Raw genomic sequence first — 24197 nt, 5'->3', positions numbered from 1 at the left:
TATGATCAGCAGATTAGGAAGGTGAGGGATTGAGTGGCGTTTGCCGTGACCACTATGTCTTTGATCACTATTTCACCTGCACAGGATCATTGACAATCTTTATAGTAATTTCAGCCATCTTGTTGGTGACCACATATTGCTCCTTACTAGAGATGAGCGAGTATACTCACTAAGGCACATTACGCGAGCGAGTAGTGCCTTAGCTGAGTATCTCCCCGCTTGTCTCTAAAGATTCGGGGCCGGTGACAGGTGAGTTGCGGGGGGGGGAGAGAGGGAGAGAGAGATCTCCCCTCTGTTCCTCCCCGCTCTCCCCCGATGCTCCCCGACCCCCGAATCTTTAGAGACGAGCAGGGAGATACTCGGCTAAGGCACTACTCGCTCGAGTAATGTGCCTTAGCGAGTATACTCGCTCATCTTTACTCCTTACCATTTATTGTGCGGCTATTGTAATTATTTTCTACAATTATGTGGTACTGTGCCCATGCCTGTTATCCTTCTCCTATATAGTACTTGTTGATTTTATATACAAGAATGTCAACTAAAGGTTCTGAACAAAACATTTGGTCTTATCTGTATTCCACGTAATGGGATAATTCAAGACAGTCATGATGATCATAGATACAGAACCAGTCCAGAAAAGATAAGGCATTCACCAATTCCAGACCTGCCTTTTAACTTGCAATTGGTTAGTGTTATTAGAATATGTAGGCACTGTTTTTTATTATTTTGCTTCCAAGATCATTTGGACTTTATACCTTTATTGTGTGTCATATTTTGACCTTACTTTCCGTTTTTGTGTAGATTTGTGGGTGTATCATGCTGATAAGAAAGTGCGTGTACATACATTGATTTGTAACCATACTTTTTACTGGTGTCTTTATGTCTTAGACTAAGGCCATTTTGGCTGTAATACAGGTCGTGTACCAAAGGAACACGGTGTAACCTTTTGACCTTACAATCTTAGAGGTCAATACAGTCACATTGCTGCTAACAAGTCACAGCGACTCACAAATTGCAAACAAAATTCATTGATGTTTGGATTTCTTGTGTTCTGCAGCTTGCAGCTACTTGCAAGCCACGATGCGACTCCATTGACTTCTATTACATTGCAAAGTCGCAATGCTACACTGCAATCTTTGGCAGCTCGACCTGTATCATGGCCAATGTCTTACTCTTCAATGACATCTTCTAGAAGTTCCAAACAGTTGACACATCTTCTTGTTTAATCAATATAAGCATTACAACCTCAAGTGAGGACTAGTGTGAAAGGACAAAACTCCCTCCTGCCAAAACCCCATAATAAAGCTTTGTATAGAAGGAATACATATCCACATAAATTAGATAAAAATATATTTCCCTGTAAAATTCCTTTGCAAATAATGAAATTGAAGGTGATGATGAAAATGACGGATGAGAAACTGGCATCTTCATCTTGAGACAGCAAAATCTAAAGGTCCTGTATACAAAAATAAATAGAATTTAGTATTCTAAAGGAACAGTAATACAGTATATTGGGATAAACCCTCCTAATATACACTTTAAAGGAAAAGAACAGGTAGATAAGAAAGTGTAACAGACCAACCAGAGCTAAACCTTATGCCCCGGTGCAAGGGGATGTGGTCTGTTCTCTCCCTCGAATCATAGATGACCAAGTAGGACATGGGTATGGGAAATGGGAAGCAGAGATGGGTCATCTCATTAGACATTAGAGAGGTACCTGTTTAAACTGACTGCCAATATCAAACCACACTGGTATCCAGCAACAAGTGATTACAGCTAAGTATATACAAAGGTTTACAAGCTTTGATAATGTGACCACTATTCGTCCTCTCTTCACCCGAGGATTGTTGACACTCATGTCATCTTGGAGTTCTCAGCGCCCAATATAGCGGTGCTACAGAGTTACACTGAAGGCTTTTTCACTGTTCCTTGGCTTCTCCAATTGCATTTTCCCAGTTTGCAGTGAGATTAAATTAAAAACATAGGACAGATATTTAGCTACCACTGTCTCATCAGTTCCAGAATTGCGATTATTGAGATCTGTTTCAATGGCTGAGTATAAATATGAAATAAATACAAAGGTTTGTTTAAAGCGACAAAAAGAAAACCCAACAAAATAAAAGATTCAAAGAAACCAGAAATAAGGAAATTCTTGCTGGTTGTAACCATTCGGTTATTATGCCATTGGTCAAAGTGTGGTTTTTGCCTGGTACCTTGGGTGGCACGAATAGCTTCATTTTGCTATTGTAATTAAAAAGTGACCAGTAGTTAAAGTGTATCCACTATCCTCTTCCAGTAATTATTGGCTAGAAAGCACTCTTTTTTTTTTTGTTTGTTTGTTTCTTGATCGGCTTCTCAGAAAGTACCACGATTTGTCTTAATGCACGTCAACCATTGATACAAGTCAGAAGGTCCTTTGGATTGTGATATCATTAATCTCCAGCAGTTGTAGAGATGCAATTTGATTGGCTGGTATCCCTTCTGCAGTGGAGATTCACCTCAAAGAGACTGCCGACAGGTGAAGGCGGCGGCTTTGTTGCAGGCTTCTCTTGGCTTAGATTAGAACCCTTTGATATAACAGTAGGCTTCCAGAGTAGCAAATAAGATGTAAAGTAGCCATAAGGTTACAAAGAGCAAAGTTGTAGCAAGTCTGCAGCCCCTTGGGCCACCCAGTTCCCCGCCTATACTAGGCCGCCTCCTATACAGCAAGACGCTGATGCAGACAAATGCAAAGATGGTAAAGAGGGTTACTGAGAAAGCTAAAGTGCCAGCTTGCACATGGAATTCTTGTCCCTGGGAAGCCCAGTAGATGGCAGCCACAGACCATGCTATGCCAATACCAAGGAATACATTAACAGCATTACTCCCGGTCACGTTGCCAATTGAAGCATCTGCATACACATCCTGTGTAGCAGCTACTTTGCTTGCAAATGTATCTAGAAGAGACAAGAATACATGGATAAATAAACATACTGCTTTCCGAGTTCTATATTACTCATGTAAACAGCATTTCTTGACCTACATTTTTACTATTTATCTAGAAGAGTGGTCTCCAATCTGTGGTCCAGCACACAAAGGAAGTTGGAGTTTTGCACTCGCTATTTCATTCATTCACCCCTCTGTTTATAAGACTGTATTCTTTAATATTAGGAGAATCACAAGTCATACACCTGATATTTTAGCATCAATAGACTAAGGCTGGGTTCCCACAAATCCCGCGGTTTGGCCGCAGCGAAAAACCGCGAGATTTCCGCCGGGAGACCCCCTGCTTCAATACCTGTGGCAGTTTTGAAGCAGCCCGGCCGCTCGCTCTTCCATAGAAGAAAACGCGGCCGCAGCGGGGGAAAAAAAAAGACATGCTGCGGTTGGCTAATCCGTGCCCCAGCAGCGGCTTCTTCTGGATTTGCCGTCCCGTGTGGACGAGATTTCTGAGAAATCTCGTCCACATGGCTGGCTAATCCCGGGATTAGCGGCCGCATGCGGATTTGCCGCGGCGAAATTCCGCACGGAATTTCCGCCGCAAGTCCGCCCCGTGTGAACCCAGCCTAAGGCTGCTCTCACACACACACTGCTTTTTATGCCCCAAGCACCGCGCTTACTGCAGTACAATTCTTCCATTTATTTTAATGGCTTCTCAGACCAGTGTTCGAACGCTGATTTTCGAGTGCTGTCTGTTCTATGTTTTAGCATTTTCACGTTTTTTTAACACACCCCATCACAATGATGGGGTACATTAAAAAGCGCCCTGAGACGTGTTCAAAAACGCTGCTTGAAATCGCGGTAAAATGCCACAGTTTCCGAGCGGCGATTAACTGAATGCATGTTTGACAGTGGCCTAAAGTAAATCTGCTGTGAGTTACATCAAGCTAAAAGTAGTCTATGAACTTAAAATATAACTGCGTCCCATTCACTGCATGGAAGTTGAATTGAAGCTCAAGCGGGGCTGAAAGTAGGTTGAATACAGGTGCATCCAGTTTTAGGATGGTTTTACATGGGCCGATAGTCGCTTAAGTACTTGATTAAAAGAGCGATTTTTGGCAGCGGTCGTCCTGTGTAAATACAAGAATCGCTCACTTATTGAAGTCACTTGTTTTTTAGCTCACCTAAAAAGCAAGCAACTATCGGGCCATGTAAATGGTAAGTCGTTCATCTCTCTGAATGGGGGACGGGCAGCCAAAACAGATCTCCAGTGCGCATCATGTCCATTCAGGGAGCGATTACTGCTTCTGTGTGATAGCACAGGAGTATAATCTCTGGGACGGCCGGCAGTTGTCCAGCGCTAAGCCACCCTTATTCACACAGCCGTATTTTCAAATTGTGTGATGTCCGTGTATTCCACAGTCAGCACACGGCCAGGTTACAGCCTATGAGGCTATGCACGTGCGCAAATGAAAAAAAAATCACTGCGCATCTTAATCATATGTGTTTTCATGAATGGGGTTATTTAGTTTAGTAAAAAGATGTCTGAGGGGCGACCTAAAAACCAGGTATAAATATATCAGGGGACAATACAGAAATCTCTCCCATCATCTATTGACAGGAGGGCATCCTCTATGTCTAGAGAAAAGAAGTTTTCTACACTGACATTAAAGGGGGTTCTTTACTGTAAGAGCAGTGAGACTATGGAACTCTCTGCCTGAGGATGTGGTGATGGCAAATTCAATAATAGAATATAAGAGGGCCCTGGACGCGCCTTTCTTGAGCGATATAATATTATATGTTATAATTAATAATACCTTCAGAAGAGTCAGTGATCTGGGGATTATTCTGATTGCCAGATTGGAGTCAACAAACAAAATGTTTTCCCTTAAGTGGGGAAAATTAGCTTCTACCTTATGTTTTTTTTTCCCTTCCCTTCAACACTGGGGGTTAATAGGCTGAACTGGATGGACATATATCTTTTTTCAGCTTTACATACTACGGTGTTTGAAAATAAGACCCTGTCTCATATTAATTTTTGCCACAAAAGAGGCATCACTCCCTGGAGTCGGGATTTATGAATCCTGTAACTAGGAAGCTATCTTCTGTGTGTGGCCGAGGACTGCAGCAAGCACACTGGAGCTCTGGAGAGCATGAGGAGGACCCGGACCAAGCCTGCTAGGTGATGTACTGCTTTTTTAATCTAATGCAGCTGTGGCTTATTTTCGGTGTAGGGCTCATATTTTCAACCTCCCCTCAGGGTAGGGCTTATTTTCGGGGTAACAGGGTATGGAAGGCCTCCTGCACATGGGCGAATTTGCAGCAAATCTAGCCCATAAAATGCTATGACAATACGCAATTTCTTGCCCACGAGCAGAAATCAATTGCGATGTGTTTGGGCTACACACGGCCGGCTTCCATCAAATCATTGTCAGACTTTAAACAAGTCTTTAAGACAATGATTGTGCATTGAAAACCAAGCCAGAAAACCATACACAGACAGCCGTTTCGGCGTTTTTGCCCTTCATCAGTATGCAGGAGGCTTCTGGTTTGGCTATTGAGAAGCCTATGAGATGATTGGGGAAGGGGATCATGACACCGAACACCTAGGAGTGAGTGAGTTCTGTATCGCCACATCTGGCCTTGCACATGTCAGTTTTTCAGGAGTGTTCCTTTAGTCTACACAGTAGCGATCTATTTAATGTTCTTTACTCCAAGCTCAGGACTGGTTATAAAATTAAAGTTGGCTTCACATGGGCGTGTGTGCATTTGTGCAATGGGTATTGCATTTTTGCATGCACATGTACGTGTTTTACTGTATTTTTTGCACATCCATGTAGTGCGGAAACAAACCATGGAGCATGCACCCATTAATTTCTATGGGCAATAAAGATAGATTAGTTTAATATGTGCTATCTTCATGCACAACACACACTAAAATAGAACACGCTGCATAGGTTTTGCCCAAATGAAATGCGCACAAAATACGCTTATGTATATAACACCATTGACACCAATTCACTGCATATTGTGTGTGCAAATTTTGCGCACAAAATACGCTACAAAAATGTGTTTATGTGAATAAGCCCTAATTCAGCAGACAGATTTAAGCAGTAGTAAAAAATTTCCTCCAATTAGGGTATGACTTACCGGGCACCGATGTGCCAAAGGCCACAAATACCACCGCAGTTACGGAATCCTTCAAACCGATAGTACAGCCAAAATGAGAAGCAAGGTCGCCAATAATGGCAGTGAGGATGCCAATTATAAGTATTGATATAACAAAGCACGCCCATCCATTCATATATTCCGTAGGGGGAACGCAAGCAAAAAGTACTTTCCAGAACACGGTCAGAAAATGCATAACGTAGTCAAAGCAAGATGGCAACCGCTCCTCTCCGGACTCATCCTCGTCTTCATCTCCAGCTGCATGAATGACAAGAAAACAAGCTCATCAACTTGAATACAGAGCAAGGTTATTGTGCTCTAGTCCGGGCTCGCACGCGCATATGGTCATAGCGTATTACAAGCGCAAATTTTGCATGCATTATACGCTGTACTGATCTCCCATAGGCTCTCATAGTGCATGGCGATTGGCGGTACGCAGCAAGTACACATGTCATTGCGTACTTGCTGTGTGCTGATGCGCAACATGCTGCAAACTACGGTTGATTGCGCCCGGCCTCTGTCCCATACACATAGTGTGGCTGGGTCGCATTTAGGAGGGTGAAATACTGTATGTTACTAGGAAATATTATGGAGAACCTCTCATGGAGGACTTCTGAAGCATGTAGCTCCCTGATTCATGTCAAGCATACAACTTTTTACAAAAAGTTTTTGCCCAACTTCTGATAATGATGGCACCATCACAAAGGTGCCATTATCTTTACCACTGAAACAAAAAGCCTAGTGGCAAGACTATAGTGTTTAGCAATGGTGTTGTCATTTTCATAAGTAGAGAGAACATTCCAGAGCTCAAAGCGAAGACCTAAAAGCGAATTTACACATTTCAACGTCCTTTTATCTTTCTTAATCAAAACAGATCCATAATTCTGTGCGGATTAATTTCTTTATGTATCTTTAAAGCACATAGAGCTCTGTTTTTTGTGATCCCAAATCCCCTGTATGCACGGAGTTGAAAGATTGAAATTTCTGGCTCCCCGCAGCTATCACTAGGGGATCTTTGGTGCTTACTGCATGCTGCTTGAGCAGTGAACATAATAAAACAATATATTCTATTTAACCTGTTTAACACCATGCGCTGTAAATGAATGGTGCCTGGTCCATGGCTGCAAAATCACACTGCAGATTTTAAATTCTGCAGTCTAGTAGGAACAAGTCAGGTGCTTAGATGGGATCCTGTTGGGTCTCTTTTGGCCATGTTGTTCCTTCGGTTGGACCATTATGTATTTGCCAGGTGCACCTTGGTATTACACAGCTGCTGGGCCAGATCAGCTCTGCTAGTAACTATCATCACTACAGGGGAGTGGATATCGATTTAGGGCTCATGCCCACAGGCGTATGCGTAAAATGCTGCGCAGATCACGTATTGTAACTGTACTTCCTGTGTTGTTAAGGGGTTAGAAGGGCCGACACACTCTTAGTTTTTAGGTGAGCTAAAAACCAAGTGACCCTGACAAGTGAGAGTTTCTTGCTCATTTGTCTAGTGAGGTCCAGTGTTTACATGAGACGACAGTCACCCATAATTGCTTTTTTGAGTGATTACTTGGGCGACTACCCATCTTTCCTGAAAATAAGACACTGTCTTATATTAATTTTTGCCCCAAAAGAGGCTCTAGGTTTTCTTTTTGGGAAATGTCTTTTTAACTTACCTAGCAGGCTCAGTCAAGCTCCCTCCCGCTGCTCTCTAGAGCCCCGGCGTGGTTCCTGCTGTCCTCAGCCGCCCACACAGGATCACTTCCTGGTTACGGGATTTATAAATCCCACCTCCACGAAATGATGGCTGTTATTGGGTCTTTGAGCGCTGTATTGATTGGCTGAGCAGCGCTCAATGAACCAATGCAATGGCTGTGAATGGTTCTATGACCGCTGCTCAGCCAATTAATGCAGTGCTTGATGAAGCTATCACAGCCATAGCTCAGCCAATTCATAAATCCTGCCTCCACGATACAATAGCTCGGATTCGCCAAGCAGCCCTTGAATAACCAATCACAGTCATCGCATTGGTTCATCGAGCACTGTATTGATTGGTTCATCGAGCGCTGCTCAGCCAATCAATGGAACAATCGAAAAAACCAATGCAATAGCTGTGATTGGTTTTTCAACCGCTGCTCAGCCAATCACAGCCATCGCTTTGTGGAAGCGGGATTTATGAATCCTGTAACCAGGAAGTGATCTTGTGTGGGCAGTCGAGGATTGCAGAAACTCTGGAGAGCAGAGGGAGGGACCTGGACTGAGCCTGCTAGGTAATTTATTACAATTTTTTAATGTAATGCAGCTAGGGCTTATTTTTAGGGTAGTGCTTATATTTCAAACCTCCTTGAAAATCCTGAAAGATCAGGCTAGGGCTTATTTTCAGGGAAACACTATCAACTCATGGTAAAGTACCCTAAATAACTACAATTTGCATAAAGTTTCTGGCACAAGTGACATATCCTAGTGTGCCTGTAAGGCCACTGTCACACAGGCATTAGTGAAAACTCTGCATTTTACTGCATTTGACAGCGTATTTTAACGCACACCATCATTCTAATGGGCGATTAGTGTGTTAAAAATCACTGTAACGCTCTAAAATAGAGCAGACAGCTCATCTGAGAATCCCCAGTGAAATCAATGGAGGCGTTTTACAGCATTTTTAGCAGGCAAAAGTGTGACAGTGGCCTAATAGAGGCAGGGGGACAGTACATTTGATCATTATGGCATAGACTTAGAAGCTCTTCCCACAAATTGGCTTTAGTATATATTTTTTTATATTGCGCCCCTAATTAAAATACTTTGCTCAGAATTATGTCACATCTGCATATATAGTTTGTATAACCACCAACCAATGCTGCTCCTATTCACAATCTGCTCTTTACAGAAATGCATCTTCTTTTACTTTATTCAAAAGATCACTTCAAACCTGTGGCTAAAAGTTTTATCATGAATAGCAAAGAAGGCAGATTTTTTCTTCTTAAAGTTCAAATACATTAAAAAAACAGATTAGGTAAATTACACATTCTGCCTTGAATTTCAATTAACTTTGTATTTTCAAAAGCTTTTCATACAGACATGAAGAAGTAAATGCCAGGTAATCCTAATTTTGCAGTTCTGAGTAAATCCGCTAATTAAAACACTATCTTCCTATACTTAATCTTAGTGGAATCAGATAAAGTCATGCAGCTGCCCTCTGCTTGCAGACTATTTTAGTACATTGGCAATTTAGCTTGCATGGCACTCGGTGTGGCCGCTCAGCAGCAGCTGTCAGACCTAGCTGGGCTCTTACACACTATGCAGCTTTTGGGTAATCACACTTTCAGTATTGCAATGTCCAATTACACTTTATAATGGAATTAATCCATTCTGCCTTTTATTTAATGGAAATTACTGCTTTACAATGTTTAATTTTGTTTCTTTCCATCTGCAAAGGAGGAAAGCAGTCCCAAAAGGTTCCTGTAACCATGACATATATCATTTTAACCCTTTCCAATCCACTATCTGACGTCTAAAGACATTCTGATTGAAGGCTGTACAGTTTCCAATATCGGAAGACGTCCAGCAGGGTATTCTTACTGTATATTACTGGCCGCTCTGTTGTCGGGGGCCTCTCCAGCATGTCCAATACCACAGTACTGGCTCTAGCCAGCAGGTGGCACCATTGTATAATGGCACAAAGAAAAAAAAACCCTAGGAAACCCTGAATCCAAAATTGGGTTGCAAAGGGTTAAATGGGGTCTTTCAAGGTATATAAAATGTATGGGCGGCATGGTGGCTGGATGGCTTGCACTAGAGGGGTACTGACGTCATATGTCTCCACCAGAATAATGGGTGGAGACATGGTTTAGCAGACCTGAGTATAAGGAAATGCCCCCAGTGGCTGATTGGCTGCCACAGACGTGCCCTCCTGAGCTTGGCCTTCTGCTACTACTAATGGCCGACCAGCTTCTGCAGCAACCCCTCAACCCTCCCACCCGTCCCCAATGAACAGTGATGAAGGCTGCATGTGCACTACTGCACCGTGGCAGCCAATCCCACAGGTGGAGGCGTGACCTGGCCATTCCCTGTCACTGAGCCCGGCAAACCCATGTCTCCACCCTTTCTTCTGATGGAGACAAGATGCACCAGTACCCACCAGAGGTATGATCATTTTCGTATGAATCCGTGTGCAAAAAAATTTGCAGTACATAAAACTGGACAACTAAAGGTCTCACCAAAGTATACCACTTACTCTCATTAGTAAGTATCATCCCATTCTCCATTTTACAAAAGAACTGTGACTTACCACCCCCTGAAACACTTTGGTACTTGCAACTTAAACACTTTATCTCCTCCCTACTTAAGAATACAAATTTCCCATTAACTTTAACTTCCTTTCAAATCCACTGTCTTAAATAAACACATGCAAAAGGCCTTATCTCCCAAATTTACTCTAGACTGGTTCATTCCCCCTACCGAATACAGTTAACCAATGTTTCATGATGGGAGAAAGATATGGGTGAAGTCTTAACAGAGGAAGACTGGTGCCAGATGTGGGAATCTACCAACAGTAGCGCTCATAATATATTAATGCTCAAAACATCATATAAAATCTTATTGCGTTGGTAACTAACCCCCACTCGAGTAGCTCATGCACTACCAGGTTACTCCCCTGACTGTTTCCGGGGTTGTTCAACCCCAGGTGACATGTTCCACATATGGTGGTCATGCCCACGGGTAAAGCGACGCTGGCTTCAAGTATACTCTTTAATATATTCAGTAACTAATTGCAATGTACGCAAAAATGCTTGGGAGGCCCTATTAAATTAACGTATTGATAATATTCCTTCTGATGCCAGAAAACTAATCTCCTTCTTATTTCTAGCTACAAAACAGACTAACGCCAATTTATGGTGTAAAACCTCCCTAGACTTCTCTGAGGTCAAACACCAAATGAATTGGTGCCTGATAAATGAAAAATTGCCATCAATACTGGAGGACAGACACGAGACATTTTTTGAGGGTCTGGACCCCATGGTTAAATTATGTTCTACCCCCAAAAGATAATAGGCCTCTAGCCTCCCTATAATAATAATGCCTCTCTAAACCCTGTACGTCCTTTCCTGACATCAACCCCGTGGGAGAAGCTTCCCTGTCTCAGGTACTCCCTTCCCTTCACCTTGCCCCCCTCAATTGGTTAATTAGCCGTTTGGCGCTGGCTAGGCCAGTACTCTACATTACTTGACGAATAACTATTTAGAAATGTATAAAAGATTTGTTTATCTAGGGAACCAATCATCATGGTCCTTTTTCTCTTCCTTACACTTGCTATTATGGACAACACAATGTTCTAATACAATGTAACTACAATATACCTTATTCTACCTTTGTTTCACCTATTTACTTTTCAAACCTCAATAAAAATTATTGTTGAAGAATTTTTTTTTTTCAATCACGTAATGCTTCCTAGGAGAGAATACGGTGCCTCACATGGAGTATTATGACATGTAGGGATTCTGCATGTCACGGTAAGGATCCATGCACACAACAGTACATTAGCCTTCAGAGACATAACTTGACTCTAGTAAGGACTTCTTTTACATGAGGTATATTTTCTTCTGTTCAGGTGGGCCCTCCCACTGTAAAGACTGCCCATGGAAAGTAAATACCACAACCAGATTGTTAGCCCAATTGAGGACTTGGTAAAGTAAATTTTAAAAAAACTACTACTGTGCCATTCATATACTATATATGCAGAGTTAAAGGGCTTGTCCAGTTATCAGTGTTTGTTGTTGCTGATGATATCATCAGAAGTCACCTGACCACTGCAGACAATCAAAGGCTGCAGCGTCACCATTCTGAACTCTGGACATTATGGCACCCGGAATGTGAGCACTGATGCCAGGAGAATGGGTGGTGACACTGCAGCCTCTGTTTGGCTGTAGAGTTCAGATGACTTCCATTGACATCATTAGCAACAGCAACACTGAGACCACAGCCTTTTAAAGCAGAAGTGAAACATTATTTATGCCCTTCTGAATTGTTGTGTTATAGATCCATGAATGTTTTTTTTAAGATTTTTAAAACAACGTGAAATAGATATTACAGATCCACAGAGGATTAAAAATCCATTAAATGCATAGTGAAGTGTTTTTTGAAGGGAATATGAAATATCTGTCTTAGGATGTTGCTGTTAAGGCAATACCTCTTACCTGCACTAACAGTAATTGCTTCCATGAACTGATCCCTCCAGGAATGAGTTCCTACCACAAGGGCAAGGTTCGTCTTCTTAATAAGCTTGTCCACTGTACTCTACCAGCAAAGTGATACAGAGAACAATGGGTTAACCAAAATACAGATTAAATTCTTCCCCTATGATTTCATATAAGGGACAGATCTGTATGTACTGATCACTGCATTTAATTTTACTTTCTTGTAATTTTTGGAGTTTTTAATTTATTTTTTGTCAATCAGCTAATCATCATTGTACAGCTTGTCATGTAAATGTACTCACTTTGAACTCATAAGACTCTTCAATGATCACTTCAAGTTTTGGGTGCTCCCCCAGAATCGGTTTTCCCATCTCAGCAACTCGTTTGGCTTCCTCTTCCTCCACTGACAGTTTCCTTTCTGCCAGTTCAACAGCTAGAAATCAGAAATTTCATTTTATTAGAATTGAACTTGATTGTATGCGTTCATTTATTACTTATTATCACGTAGCTCACAAGACCAGAAGGACAACTGATTCAAGTTCAAACAATGATTACAATATAACTTTTATTAGGTATCAATAAAGGAAGAAATATCCACAATGGACAGGGTGCAACATATAACCCTGCCAACACCTTAGTGTCAACCAAACTAGATGGAGCATTTGCCCTGAAAAGGGTGATCTCGATCACCAACCTGACCCTAGTAATCACCTGTGATAGACCTAATGGTAAGAGGGGTAGACACTGAGAGGTATAGGATAACCAATCTGATCAAGATTTTATTTGGGTCATTAAACACTTGAGAGACAAATAGTCATATGGTAATTAGAAAAGTCAGTACCAAACTAAATTGGATTTGCTTACAACATTAAGCCAAACCTACAAATGCAAGCACCATTATGAACACAGTTCCAAAGATATTAAGCACACTAATTAAACTGATAAACCGCAGATGCATAAGGAAAAATGGTTCCAAACAACGAATTTTCCAAAATTTCCAAAAATTCTACCCAATGTGTTTCCCACCATTAATATGCAGGTTCATCAGGGAACCAGAAATAAACAAACAAACAAAAAAAACAAATGACACAAATACAGTTTGGTATATTCTATTGCAAAACCAATGCCCACCAGAGTTAGGCTCAGTTCACATCAGTGTTCTTTCATCTGTTATTAATGGAGTAGGAATTTGAGGATACATTTGCTTGATGACAGATAGCACTTTTTGAAATGAATTACTGTATAAAGATATGCATTTATTGTGTCATCTACCTACTTATTTGTTTTTTTTATTTCTGGTTCCCGAATAAACCTGCATAATAATGCGGGAAATGTATTTGAATGGAGTTAGAATTTTTGGGACTTTGTTTCCTAGAGCCATTATTCCTTATGTATCTATGACAAAACATGTTAAAATGGACAGCATGAAGGCTCAGTGGTTGGTCTAATATTGTGCTATGCAAATCCAATTTAGTTTAATACCGACTTTTCAGATTGACTTATGACTATTACGATCTTTTGTGTCTCAAATGCTTATTGACCCCAATCCAATCCTGATCCCATTTATTTTATACCGCTGTTTATCCCTCCCACTGTAGAGATTACTAGAGCCAAGTTTGTGATCATGGAATTGTTAGGGTTATTTGTTACCTCTGATCCATTAAATATATATTTTTCCCTTATTGATACTTAATAAAAGTTATGTTTTAATTATAGTTTGAGCTTAAGAGAGTTGTCCTTTTGGTCTTATAACTGAGCTCTTTTCTGGATAGTCTCAGTCTTTTCTTGATTCAAACCACCATGTAACAGAGTTTGTTCTTTCAAGCAATCATTACCTATTATTATTTACCTAGTACCAAAATACTTTAGAGTAGTTCACTCAGGAGAGATGCTGTCAGCTTATTACAGCCTATGACCCAACAGCATCTCCCATTAGTGTTGCTAGGAGAGGCCCATGGAGCTAGGGGCACAGCAAACTGAAGAATACCATGGACTCTCAGCATTAGTGGACACCAGAAATGGCATAATGAGAAATTGTCAGTGCTAGTGAAGGTGGTTATGGATATCAAAAGGAAAATTTATAACAATCCTCTCTACTGACTAAATTTTTTGGCACTGAACCAGTGCCTTCTTCGGGCCTAAATAGTATTACAGCATGAGCAATGCAATGACCCATGGCCAAAACTCGTAGCCAATAGTGAGGATTAATCTGGAGCTTGTTCTCTATGTTTATGACCTCCTTCTGCAGTACTGACCATCCCTCATTTTGGTATTTTTATGTTTAAAAAAAATGTTTATTTTATGTTTTATTTTATGTCTCACCCAGTGATATATGGATCAATGAGTGGAACAGGTTGCTACGGGAGGTGGTGAGTTCTCCTTCAATGGAAGTGTTCAAACAGAGGCTGGACAGACATCTGTTTAGGATGATTTAGTAATCCTGCACTGAGCATGGGGGTTGGATGCAATGACCCTGGAGGTCCATTCCAACTCTACCATTCTATGAATCTATGATTTGTACATCTTTCTGGATTTGGGTATAGCTGCAGCTAAAATTACGCTATTTGCATAAACAGAGTTGTGTTTGTATATTGCACATCTCTGAGAGGTGAGCATACATTTTCTTATCTTACACCCCTGTATCTCCATTCATCCCAGTGACTTGTAAACCAGGAAAGCACCATGCATGTTTAGTTATTTTCTCCTAGTTCTCTTTGCATTAGTAAATGGTGGGGAAATCAGTGGGCCCAGACCTACAGCAATACTATATTATGACATGATCCTGGTATATCTAAAACTAAGTTTTCAAAACTCACAATTTTTCGGGACCTGCTCTTCAAATATACCAGTTATGGTGAACCTTTTAGAGACCCAAGTGCCTAAACTGCCACCCAAAACCCACTTATTTATTGCAAAGTGCCAACACGTCAGGGGGCGAGGCTTATCACAAGGTATGATTTTACCTCCGTCGTTATAAAAAGGACAGGGCTGTTTCAAAATATGCAGGGTGCAGATTTTGACTGCTTTTTGGATGCGGAAGTGCTGCGAAATTCGCAACAGACATTTTCGCTGCAGCATTTCCGCCACATGTAAACATACCCCAGTAGTAATAGTGACCTCCACAGTGGCCTCAGTAGTAATAGTGACACCCCCCCCACAGTGGCCTCAGCAGTAATAGTGACCCCCCCACCCACCCAGTGGCCTCAGTAGTAATTGTTACCCCCCCCCCCCCCCAGTGGCCTCAGCAGTAATAGTGACCCCCCCACCGGTTGCCCCAGTAGTAATAGTGACCCCCACAGTTGCTCCAGTAGTTATAGTGTTCCCCACAGTGCTCTCAGTAGTAATAGTTACCCCCCACAGTAGCCCCAGTAGTAATAGTGACCACCCCATAGTGGCCCTAGTAGTAATAGTGACCCCCCCCCCCCCGACAGCGGCCCTAGCAGTAAAACTGACACCTACAGCAGCCCAACAGTAATAGTGACCCCCTACAGTGGCCCCAGTAGTAATACTATTACTACTGGGGCCAATATATGGGACGCTATTACTACCTATATTAGCCCCAGCAGTAATAGTGGCCCCCTGAGACTCATATACTTACCTCCTTGTGAAAGCGCCACTGCCCAGCGCTGCTGCGAACGTCAGTGTGTGTGCATCCGGACACCACCTCCCCTACGCTCTCGCGGAAGTAAGGAGGCAAGGTCACAGGGAGGGGAGGAGAATCCCAGGTGCATACTTACGTCACAGTGTGCGCTGGGATCAGTGCTGTTGAGTGAATACCAGCAGGGAGCATATTAGCCTCTTACTCCTCACTTCTACATGAGCCAACCTAAACAACCAATCACCATGAACCAGCCAAACCAAATAACCAATCACCGTGAATCAGACAACTCAAATAACTAATCACCGTGAATGAGGCAACCCAAATAACCAATCACCTGGAATGAGTAAATCCAAACAACCAATCAGGTTGCGAATGGTGTGCATTTGGGAAGTAATATAGATATATGCCAGCAGGGAAGCTGTGGCACCCTGGACGGTATTCCCTACCTTGTTGAGCAGCCTCCAGTGCATGTGCCAGCAGGGAGGGCTCTGTTAGCCACCTCTGGCATGTGTGCCATAGCTTTGCCACCATTGAAATATACTGTATAAACATGTAGAAGCTCTAAGTTTGCTATTAAATACAATTTAAAAAGACCTCACAATGCCCTATACAACTGCGGGTAATTTTAAACGGCCACTCCAGCAAAAACACATTTTTGCATTCCTGCACCCCTCACCTGATTGCCCGTCGCACTTTGGAAGTCTCCTCTGTATATTGCAGTCACTTCCATGCAGAGCAACCTCCGGTCTGATACTTACCAGGATTTCTCCCTGTTCTCTCTTTCACTATTATATGCTATCAATCCCATGATGCATCAGCACAACGTTATATAAACAGCTAGAGACTTTACCAACTCTGCTTGCAGAGAGGACAATGTGATTATCACTACTCTATATATTTAACTTAAATAAGCTACAGACCATAAGTGTACAGTCAGAAGGCTAAACTATTATCTTCTGCATTATAACTGTGTGACAGGAGCCAATAATCATCAGCAATAGCTATGTCCATGTAATATCACACAGTAATTATGCTGACTGAAAAATTGACTTATTTGGAAACACATAAAGCCAAGTAAATCTTAGGTGGCCAGAACTGAGATCATATGAGCATCTGAATAGAAGCACTCCAGAAGTTTCAGACAGAAATAACCAAGGTAGCACTAGCTCACTTATATATACTAGGAGTAGTTACAAAATGAATAAAAAGAGAATTTACTGGAGTGACCCTTTAAGTTATCTTAATTCAGTGAGATATCACGGCTCATTAAAGAAACTGTTCAATGAGAAATTCAGCTTTACTACTTTACCATTCATCCATCCAGGGTTACTACTGATCTCTATGTACATTTAATAATTTAGTTTCTAAGTACTATGTAGTACAACACAATCCTCTGAAGGTCCTCTGACTCAAACATGTTCATAATTGATATACAGCAGCCATATGGGTGAATTATTATCAAATGGAATATTTTAGGTAAAACGAAGAGACCTCTCTTCCCAAACCTGCTAAATAAACCATTTTAAGGTCCTAATCAGATGGTATTTTGCTTCAGTAAAAAAAATGATGTTTATGGCATCATTTCAGCAGCATCGCCATCTATACCTCAAAATGTTGAGATTTTTTTATTTCACTTTTATTTTCATTTTTTGTCCCCCGCCTTCCAAGAGCCATAACTTTTTAATTTTTCCATTGACACAGCCATATGAGGGCTTGTTTTTCACAGGAAGTGAGTTGGATTTTTAATGGAACCATTTAATTTACCATATAAAGTACTGAAAAACTGATGTTTTTTTAAAGTGGGGAGATTTGAAAAAAATGTAATAGTGCCATGTTTGATGAGTTAACAGTGCAGCATAAATGACATATGAACTTTGTTCTATGGGCCAGTATGAGTACAGTGATAACAAATTTATATAGTTTTTTAAAAATGTTTTTCTATTTTTAAAAAGTAAACATTTTTTCTTAAACAAAAATTGCTATCTGACCCCATATTCTGAGACCTGTAACTTTTTTACCTCTTACTGGGCTGTGCGAGGGTTCGTTTTTTTGCAGAGTGAGCTGTATTTATTGGTACCATTTCTGGGTGCATAATCTTTTTAATTACTTTATATTTAAATTTGTTGGGAGCCGGGATTTAAAAAAAAAACAAAAAAAAAAAAACGTAATTCTGGCATTTTCTTTCTTAAAAAAAATATTTTTATGGCCTTCACCGTTTGGACTAAATATTGAGATATTTTAATAATTTGCACTTTTATGTATGCAGTGATTCCAAATATGTGTGGTTAGGTTTAACTGTTTAGTTTTTTTAATAGGAAAAGGGAGGATAGAACTTTTAATATTTTATATTTTTAACTGTTAAAAAACATTATCAAATTTTTTAAATACTTTTATTTAGTCCCCACAGTGGATTAGAACTTGCGATCATTTGATCGCTTGTACTATATACTACAATACAGTACTTCAGTATTCTAGTATATAGAGATTTTTGATGCTGCTTTTCAAGCACTGCTCAGCATCAATTCATGGAAGCCCTGGGAACCTTCAGTAGGCTCTGGGCTATCATGATAGCCCATTGCATCCTCTAGGGCAGTGTTCCCCAACTCCAGTCCTCAGGGACCACCAACAGGTCATGTTTTCAGGATTTCCTCAGTGTTGCACAGGTGATGTAATTATTGTCGGTGCCTCAGACATTGCCACAGGAGTTCCTACTATAGGATATCCTGAAAACATGACCTGTTGGTGGTCCCTGAGGACTGGAGTTGGGGACCTCTGCTCTAGGGCCCCCCTCTCATTGACTGTTTGGATGTTCAGTCAGCTTTGACTGTGACAACTAAACAGTTAATTGTCACAATCAGCGTTAACTATGACCGTGGCAGTTACTGGCGGCTGTCAGCTATCAGAAACAGTTGATAGCTGCCAGGTATGGAACAGACTGGGCTCTTGAACCCGCTCCATACACACTTCAGGACCGCAGAACGTTTATAGTCGTTCAGCAGTCCTGAAGTGGTTAAGTAATCACAGCAGTCTTAACGGGTGACGGAAACAGTAGAGGATAAATCTCTCTAAATGGGTTAAGTGCTTCTTATTTCCCAGAAACATATAAGTTTTTACTTCTGTCTAATTAAGATTCTAAACATTATCAAAGAAATATTTAAAGTAATGTCAAGATTTGAGATAGCAGCCGAGGATAGGATTCTTCCAAGGCACCAAATGACACCAATCTTTAAAGGAACGTGGGCAAATTAAACATTTTAAGAACATACAAATATTTAAGGAACTGTCAAATGCAATGCTGGTTCAATGATATGATTAGGGTTGTACAGAACATTTACTAGATCCCTTCAGTGTCTTCTCTTTCTCTCATTTAACCAATGCTCTACACTGTGGATTGCAGCTTGATAAAAAGCTAATCCCCAGTGACCCCTATAATAATTTGGCTTTTTATAAAAGACCTTTAACTATATTTTGCAAAGATGTTCTTTATGTAGATTCCCAATTATCCAGGTCAATGAATGTTAATGGCAAGTCAAAATTAACTGGACTTGCTTTGAAACATTAATGTGTCATTAGTCACTTTCTCAAAGTACTTGAATAACTTGTCGCGTTTTAGCGCAAATTGTCGGGGTTTTCCACCACATGACTTCTTACGGGTGTGAAAATGGTCTTCAACTCCTTTATTATGGACATATAATAAGAGGGCATCGGCTACATTTAGAAGAAAGCAGGTTTCATTGCCAACACAGAAAAGGGTTCTTTACTGTAAGAGCAGTGAGACTGTGGAACTCTCTGCCTGAGGATGTGGTGATGGCAAAATCCATAGAGGAGTTTAAAAGGGGACTTGATGTCTTTCTAGAGGGGAAGGATATTACAGGATATAAATTTTAGGTGACCAGCGGGTTGTTGATCTGGGTTTACAGACAGGTAGGAACTATTAGAGGTTGATCCAGGGATTAGTCTGATTGCCATTAGGGAGTCGGGAAGGAATTTTCCCCCAAAAGGGCTAATTGGCTTCTGCCTCTTGGGATTTTTGCCCTCCTCTGGATCAACAACATGGGAGGATTAATAGGCTGAAGTAGATGGACATTGTCTTCATTCGGCCTTGCATACTATGTTACTATGTATATGAAGAGAAAATCTAATCTATTAGGAAAGTCAGTTTTAGGGCTCATATGCTGGGCAAAGCTGAATGCACAAAACACATGATACAAAAGTCCCTTATGGGTTCATACGGTATTATGGAGCTGTAATCACTCTGTGTGCCACCATACCTCTGTGAGGCATAATATTTCCTGCTATAAGCAACACTTCTAGGTGGAAAATACCTCTGTAATATGACGTACATTGGAACGTGCCAAGATTTATCATTTTTCCTATGGATGCATACAGAATACATGAAAAAAAAAACTGTCTTCCTCCAATCTTACAATTCCCCGACAAATTACATCTGATCATTGGACAGGTCTAGCGGGTGAACGGCCAAGGCTTAGTTTACCATTGGTAAACATACTTTTTCAATTTAAAAAACTATGTTTCAAATAGGACAAGCCCTTTTTAGGGTTTGAACAGTTTAACTTTTAAGTAACTTGTGTCCCCTGGTACTTGGCAATTTAGTACCATCGCAGGGAACTGTGTGAATAATGTTTTTTCTACATTTTCTGTTACACAACAGAATATACCACTTTTCTTATCATATATGTTTTTTACATTGAAAAACAAGTTTAACATTTTTCATAAAAATATTAGGATTTGAATGGACAGGTCTGAAAATTTTATTGGGTGAGAAAAGGTTAAAGAGTAACTATACTTTTTTCAAACTTTTGACATGTCAGAGCAACATCAAAAGTTTTGATCAGTGGGGGTCTGAGTGCTGAGACCCCCGCTGATCGCTGAAACAAGGAGGCTACAGTGCTCACCCAAGTGTTGTGCCCTTTTGGCTTTTGCTTTTTGCCTCCTCTCGGTATCTCAAGATGAACTCCACAGGTTTATAGACATCTTCTGTATTCAGCTGCCAAAAGGAGCCAACTGGCAGCAAAGACAGCTGAAAGGGCACAGCGCTTGTGTGAGCACTGCAGCCTCCTTCTTCCAGCGATCAGCAGAGATCACAGAAAACTTTTGACATGCCAGTTACTCCTTAAGGAAGTGAATATAACATAATAACTTTTCTTGAAAACATTTCCATCTACCATAATTTATTTTCTGCCCATTCTACCTATTCAGTAGATATCCTGCCATATTGAGGAGATAAGTGTTTGGAATGTGGTGCGGTAACATATTAAGTTTTGGCATACAAGGTGGGAAGCTGCCCATTTCTTCCTAGTAAAATTATCATCCAGCCTTTGAGAAGGAATGAGTTCCTGGATGTAGCGGGAATCAAGTAAATCTCTGTGTTAGACCAGGCTCACATGACCGTGCATCTGTGGGTCACGCGAGGACACAGCAAGTATGCAATAACATATGTACTAACTGCGTGCCGTCAATCCTCATACTCTACACGCATACATATAATCGCCAAGATAGAGCATGCTGTGATTTTTTTTTTGCATGCGTATTTCGCATTGCACAATTAAAGTCTATAGGATATTGCTACTACCATGTTTCCCCAAAAATAAGACCCTGTTTTATAGTAATTTTTTCCCAAAAAGAAATGCTAGGTCTTATTTTTTTGGGGATGTCTTATTATACTTACCTAGCAGGTTCAGTCCTGCTCCCTCCCGCTGCTCTCCAGAGCTCTGATGCACTTCTTGAAGTCCTCGACCATCGACAGAAGATCACTTCCTAGTAACGGGATTCATAAATCCCACCTCCAGGAAGCAATGGCTCTGATTTGTTTTCAAGCGCTGATCAGCGAATCAATGTAGTGCTTGTTGAACCAAGGCGATGGCTGTGATTGGTTCATTGAACACTGCATTGATTGGCTGAGTAGCAGTTGAAGAACCAATCACAGCCTTCAGGTTGTAGAGGCAGGATTTATGAATTGGAAAATCAATGTTGCGGCACAGGCAATTCATAAATCCCGCCTCCACAACGCGATGGCTGTGATTGGTTCTTCAACCACTGGTCAGCCAATCAATGCAGCGCTCATGAACCAATCATAGCCATTGCATTGGTTCATGGAGTGCTGCATTGATTGGCTGAGCAGCAGTCGAAGAACCAATCAATGCAGCGCTCGATTAACCAATCACAGCCATCACATTGATTCATCAAGCGCTGTGTTGATTGGCTGAGCAGCTCTCTAGAACCAAGCAGAGCCATCGCTTCTTGGAGGTGGGATTTATGAATCCTGTAACCAGGAAGTGATCTTCTGTGGGCAGCCAAGGATTGCACGAAGCACGGCGGAGCTCCGAGAGAGACTCGGACCGAACCTGCTAGGTATTGTATTCCTTTTTTTTAAATGTAATGCAGCTAGAGCTTATTTTTAGGGTAGGGCGTATTTTAGGGGAAACGGGATACACATTACATGTGCAAAAACTGTACGACTAATCTGTAGTGGGCATACGATTGTGTGAGGCCGACCTTCAGTATTGTTTGCCATGTGAAAGTGTCTGTGGATTTGTTTTTCCCATTTATAAATATCCCTTCCTGTGTATAATCATTGCAGTATATGATGTGCAGAACATCATGCTTACTACGGAAAGCATCTCATGTACCTTACTTATAAGGGGGAAAATTGGTTAACTTAGCATAATAAAATGACAGTCAGTGATGGAAATAGACCCATTTCATCACAAGCCACTCGGCAGCAGTGATACATAACCTGATAATCATATGATTTAATAAATTTGCCTAAAATGGAAAACTGTCCTAGATGGCAGCGGGGGACAGCAGTAGTGTCATGATGAGCCATCATTTTCTATGTGTCATGCTGACAGATCTGCAAATTGTCTGACTCGTACGTATCCAGGGTTATAAACGAGATCTCCTGTACAAATGATAATAGCGTAGTCTCTATTTTCAGGGCAGTTTAACTTGAATATACGCAGCAAATTTTGCGTTTAATATAAGTCAATAGTAGTATAAATAGTATTTCATACAGTTGCTACTTGGATTTTTAAATAACTTTAGGAAATGACATTATTGTAAATGTGAACACATCAAGTATGGATATGTATGATTGCAAGCAAATGTAAGTGAACCCTTTGGATTACCTGGTTTTCTATATTGATTACTAGTAAAAACAGATCTGATTGTGATCAAAGTCACAATTATAGACTTATAATACAATCTAACTATTAGCATATAAAGTTATACTGTTCATATCTTTTATTTAACAGATGTAAACATCCATAGTGCGTAGAGAAAAAGTTAGTGAACCTGTGAATTTAATGACCTGTAAAGGCTGATTTAGACACAACGATTTTTGCTTAAAAATCGCTCAAAGCCATCTTTTGAGTGATAATCATTGTGTCTAACTGCACTGACATCGTGCAGTTTTCGTTAAGCCATCGCTGATCGTTGATCTTTCACATGCTGAGAGATCAGCGATCACTTACAGAAATTAACAGCTGGATACAGCTGATACTATTGTTTCAGCTGTATCCCGCTACCTGAAGACAGGCGGGGTATGAAGAACACAACGGTCCAGCTCTGTCCTTCATACCTCACTTGGAGCGCTCGGCTGTATAACAGCCAGGCGCTCCGAGCAGAAAACAGCTGGATGCAGAAGACAAGCAGGGCCACCCCTCTTGTCTTCTGCATCCTCCGCTTGGAGAGCTCGGCTGTTTAACAGCCGGGCACTCCGAGCAGAGAACAGCTGGATACAAAAGACAAGCGGCTCCGCTCGCTTATCTTCTACATCCCCTGCTCGGAGCGCTCAGCTGTACAACAGCCGGGCGCTCCGTGCAGAGAACAGCTGGATGCAGAAGACCAGCAGCCCCGCTTAACTTTTGCATCCTCAGCTTGGAGCGCAAGGTGAACGTTTGAGCGATCACCTTGCACTGTAAAAAGCACACAACAATTATTGCTCAATAATCGCTCAAAAGATTTTTTAAAGCCATAATAGTTGTGTCTAAACCAAGCTTAAATCTCCCGTTTGCAGCAATCGCTATCACTGAACATTTCTGTGAGATTTGCACATTGCTGAGGAGAAACTTTGGACTGTTCCCTCCATGGAGATGTTTCAGTTCATCGGTATTTCTGGGATGCCTTGAGTGCACAGCCCTAATCAGGTTGTGACACAGCATCTCAGTAGGGTTAAAAGGGTTGGCCACTTTAAATATATTTCCAAAGTATGTTTTACTATTAGTTGTCTTTTTAACTTACTGATATATTGGTTATTCTGCAGTCGTTCATTCTTCTATATTAGTGAAGCCACACACCCCTAACGGCCC

The 24197-nt window shown here is 41.1% G+C and overlaps 1 protein-coding gene across 4 annotated transcripts in view; it reads right to left on the bottom strand.

Annotated features, from left to right (window-relative positions):
* Nucleotides 1-414: 414 nt before the first annotated feature.
* SLC8A3 (solute carrier family 8 member A3) overlaps nt 415-24197 on the bottom strand; it is a 332512-nt gene continuing 308729 nt past the window's right edge. For all 4 annotated transcript variants that reach the window (XM_066608406.1, XM_066608408.1, XM_066608407.1 and 1 more), the window contains 4 exons: nt 12569-12699; nt 12267-12366; nt 6070-6345; nt 415-2936 (listed from right to left, as the gene is read on the bottom strand). In XM_066608406.1, coding sequence (XP_066464503.1) covers nt 2560-2936; nt 6070-6345; nt 12267-12366; nt 12569-12699 — 884 coding nt within the window. In that variant the 3' untranslated portion in view covers nt 415-2559. The remainder of the gene's footprint in view (nt 2937-6069; nt 6346-12266; nt 12367-12568; nt 12700-24197) is intronic.

Source organism: Eleutherodactylus coqui, chromosome 6, assembly GCF_035609145.1.
Source record: "Eleutherodactylus coqui strain aEleCoq1 chromosome 6, aEleCoq1.hap1, whole genome shotgun sequence".
In the NCBI taxonomy this organism is placed as follows: domain Eukaryota; kingdom Metazoa; phylum Chordata; class Amphibia; order Anura; family Eleutherodactylidae; genus Eleutherodactylus; species Eleutherodactylus coqui.
This window is presented reverse-complemented; position numbering and strand designations above follow the sequence as displayed.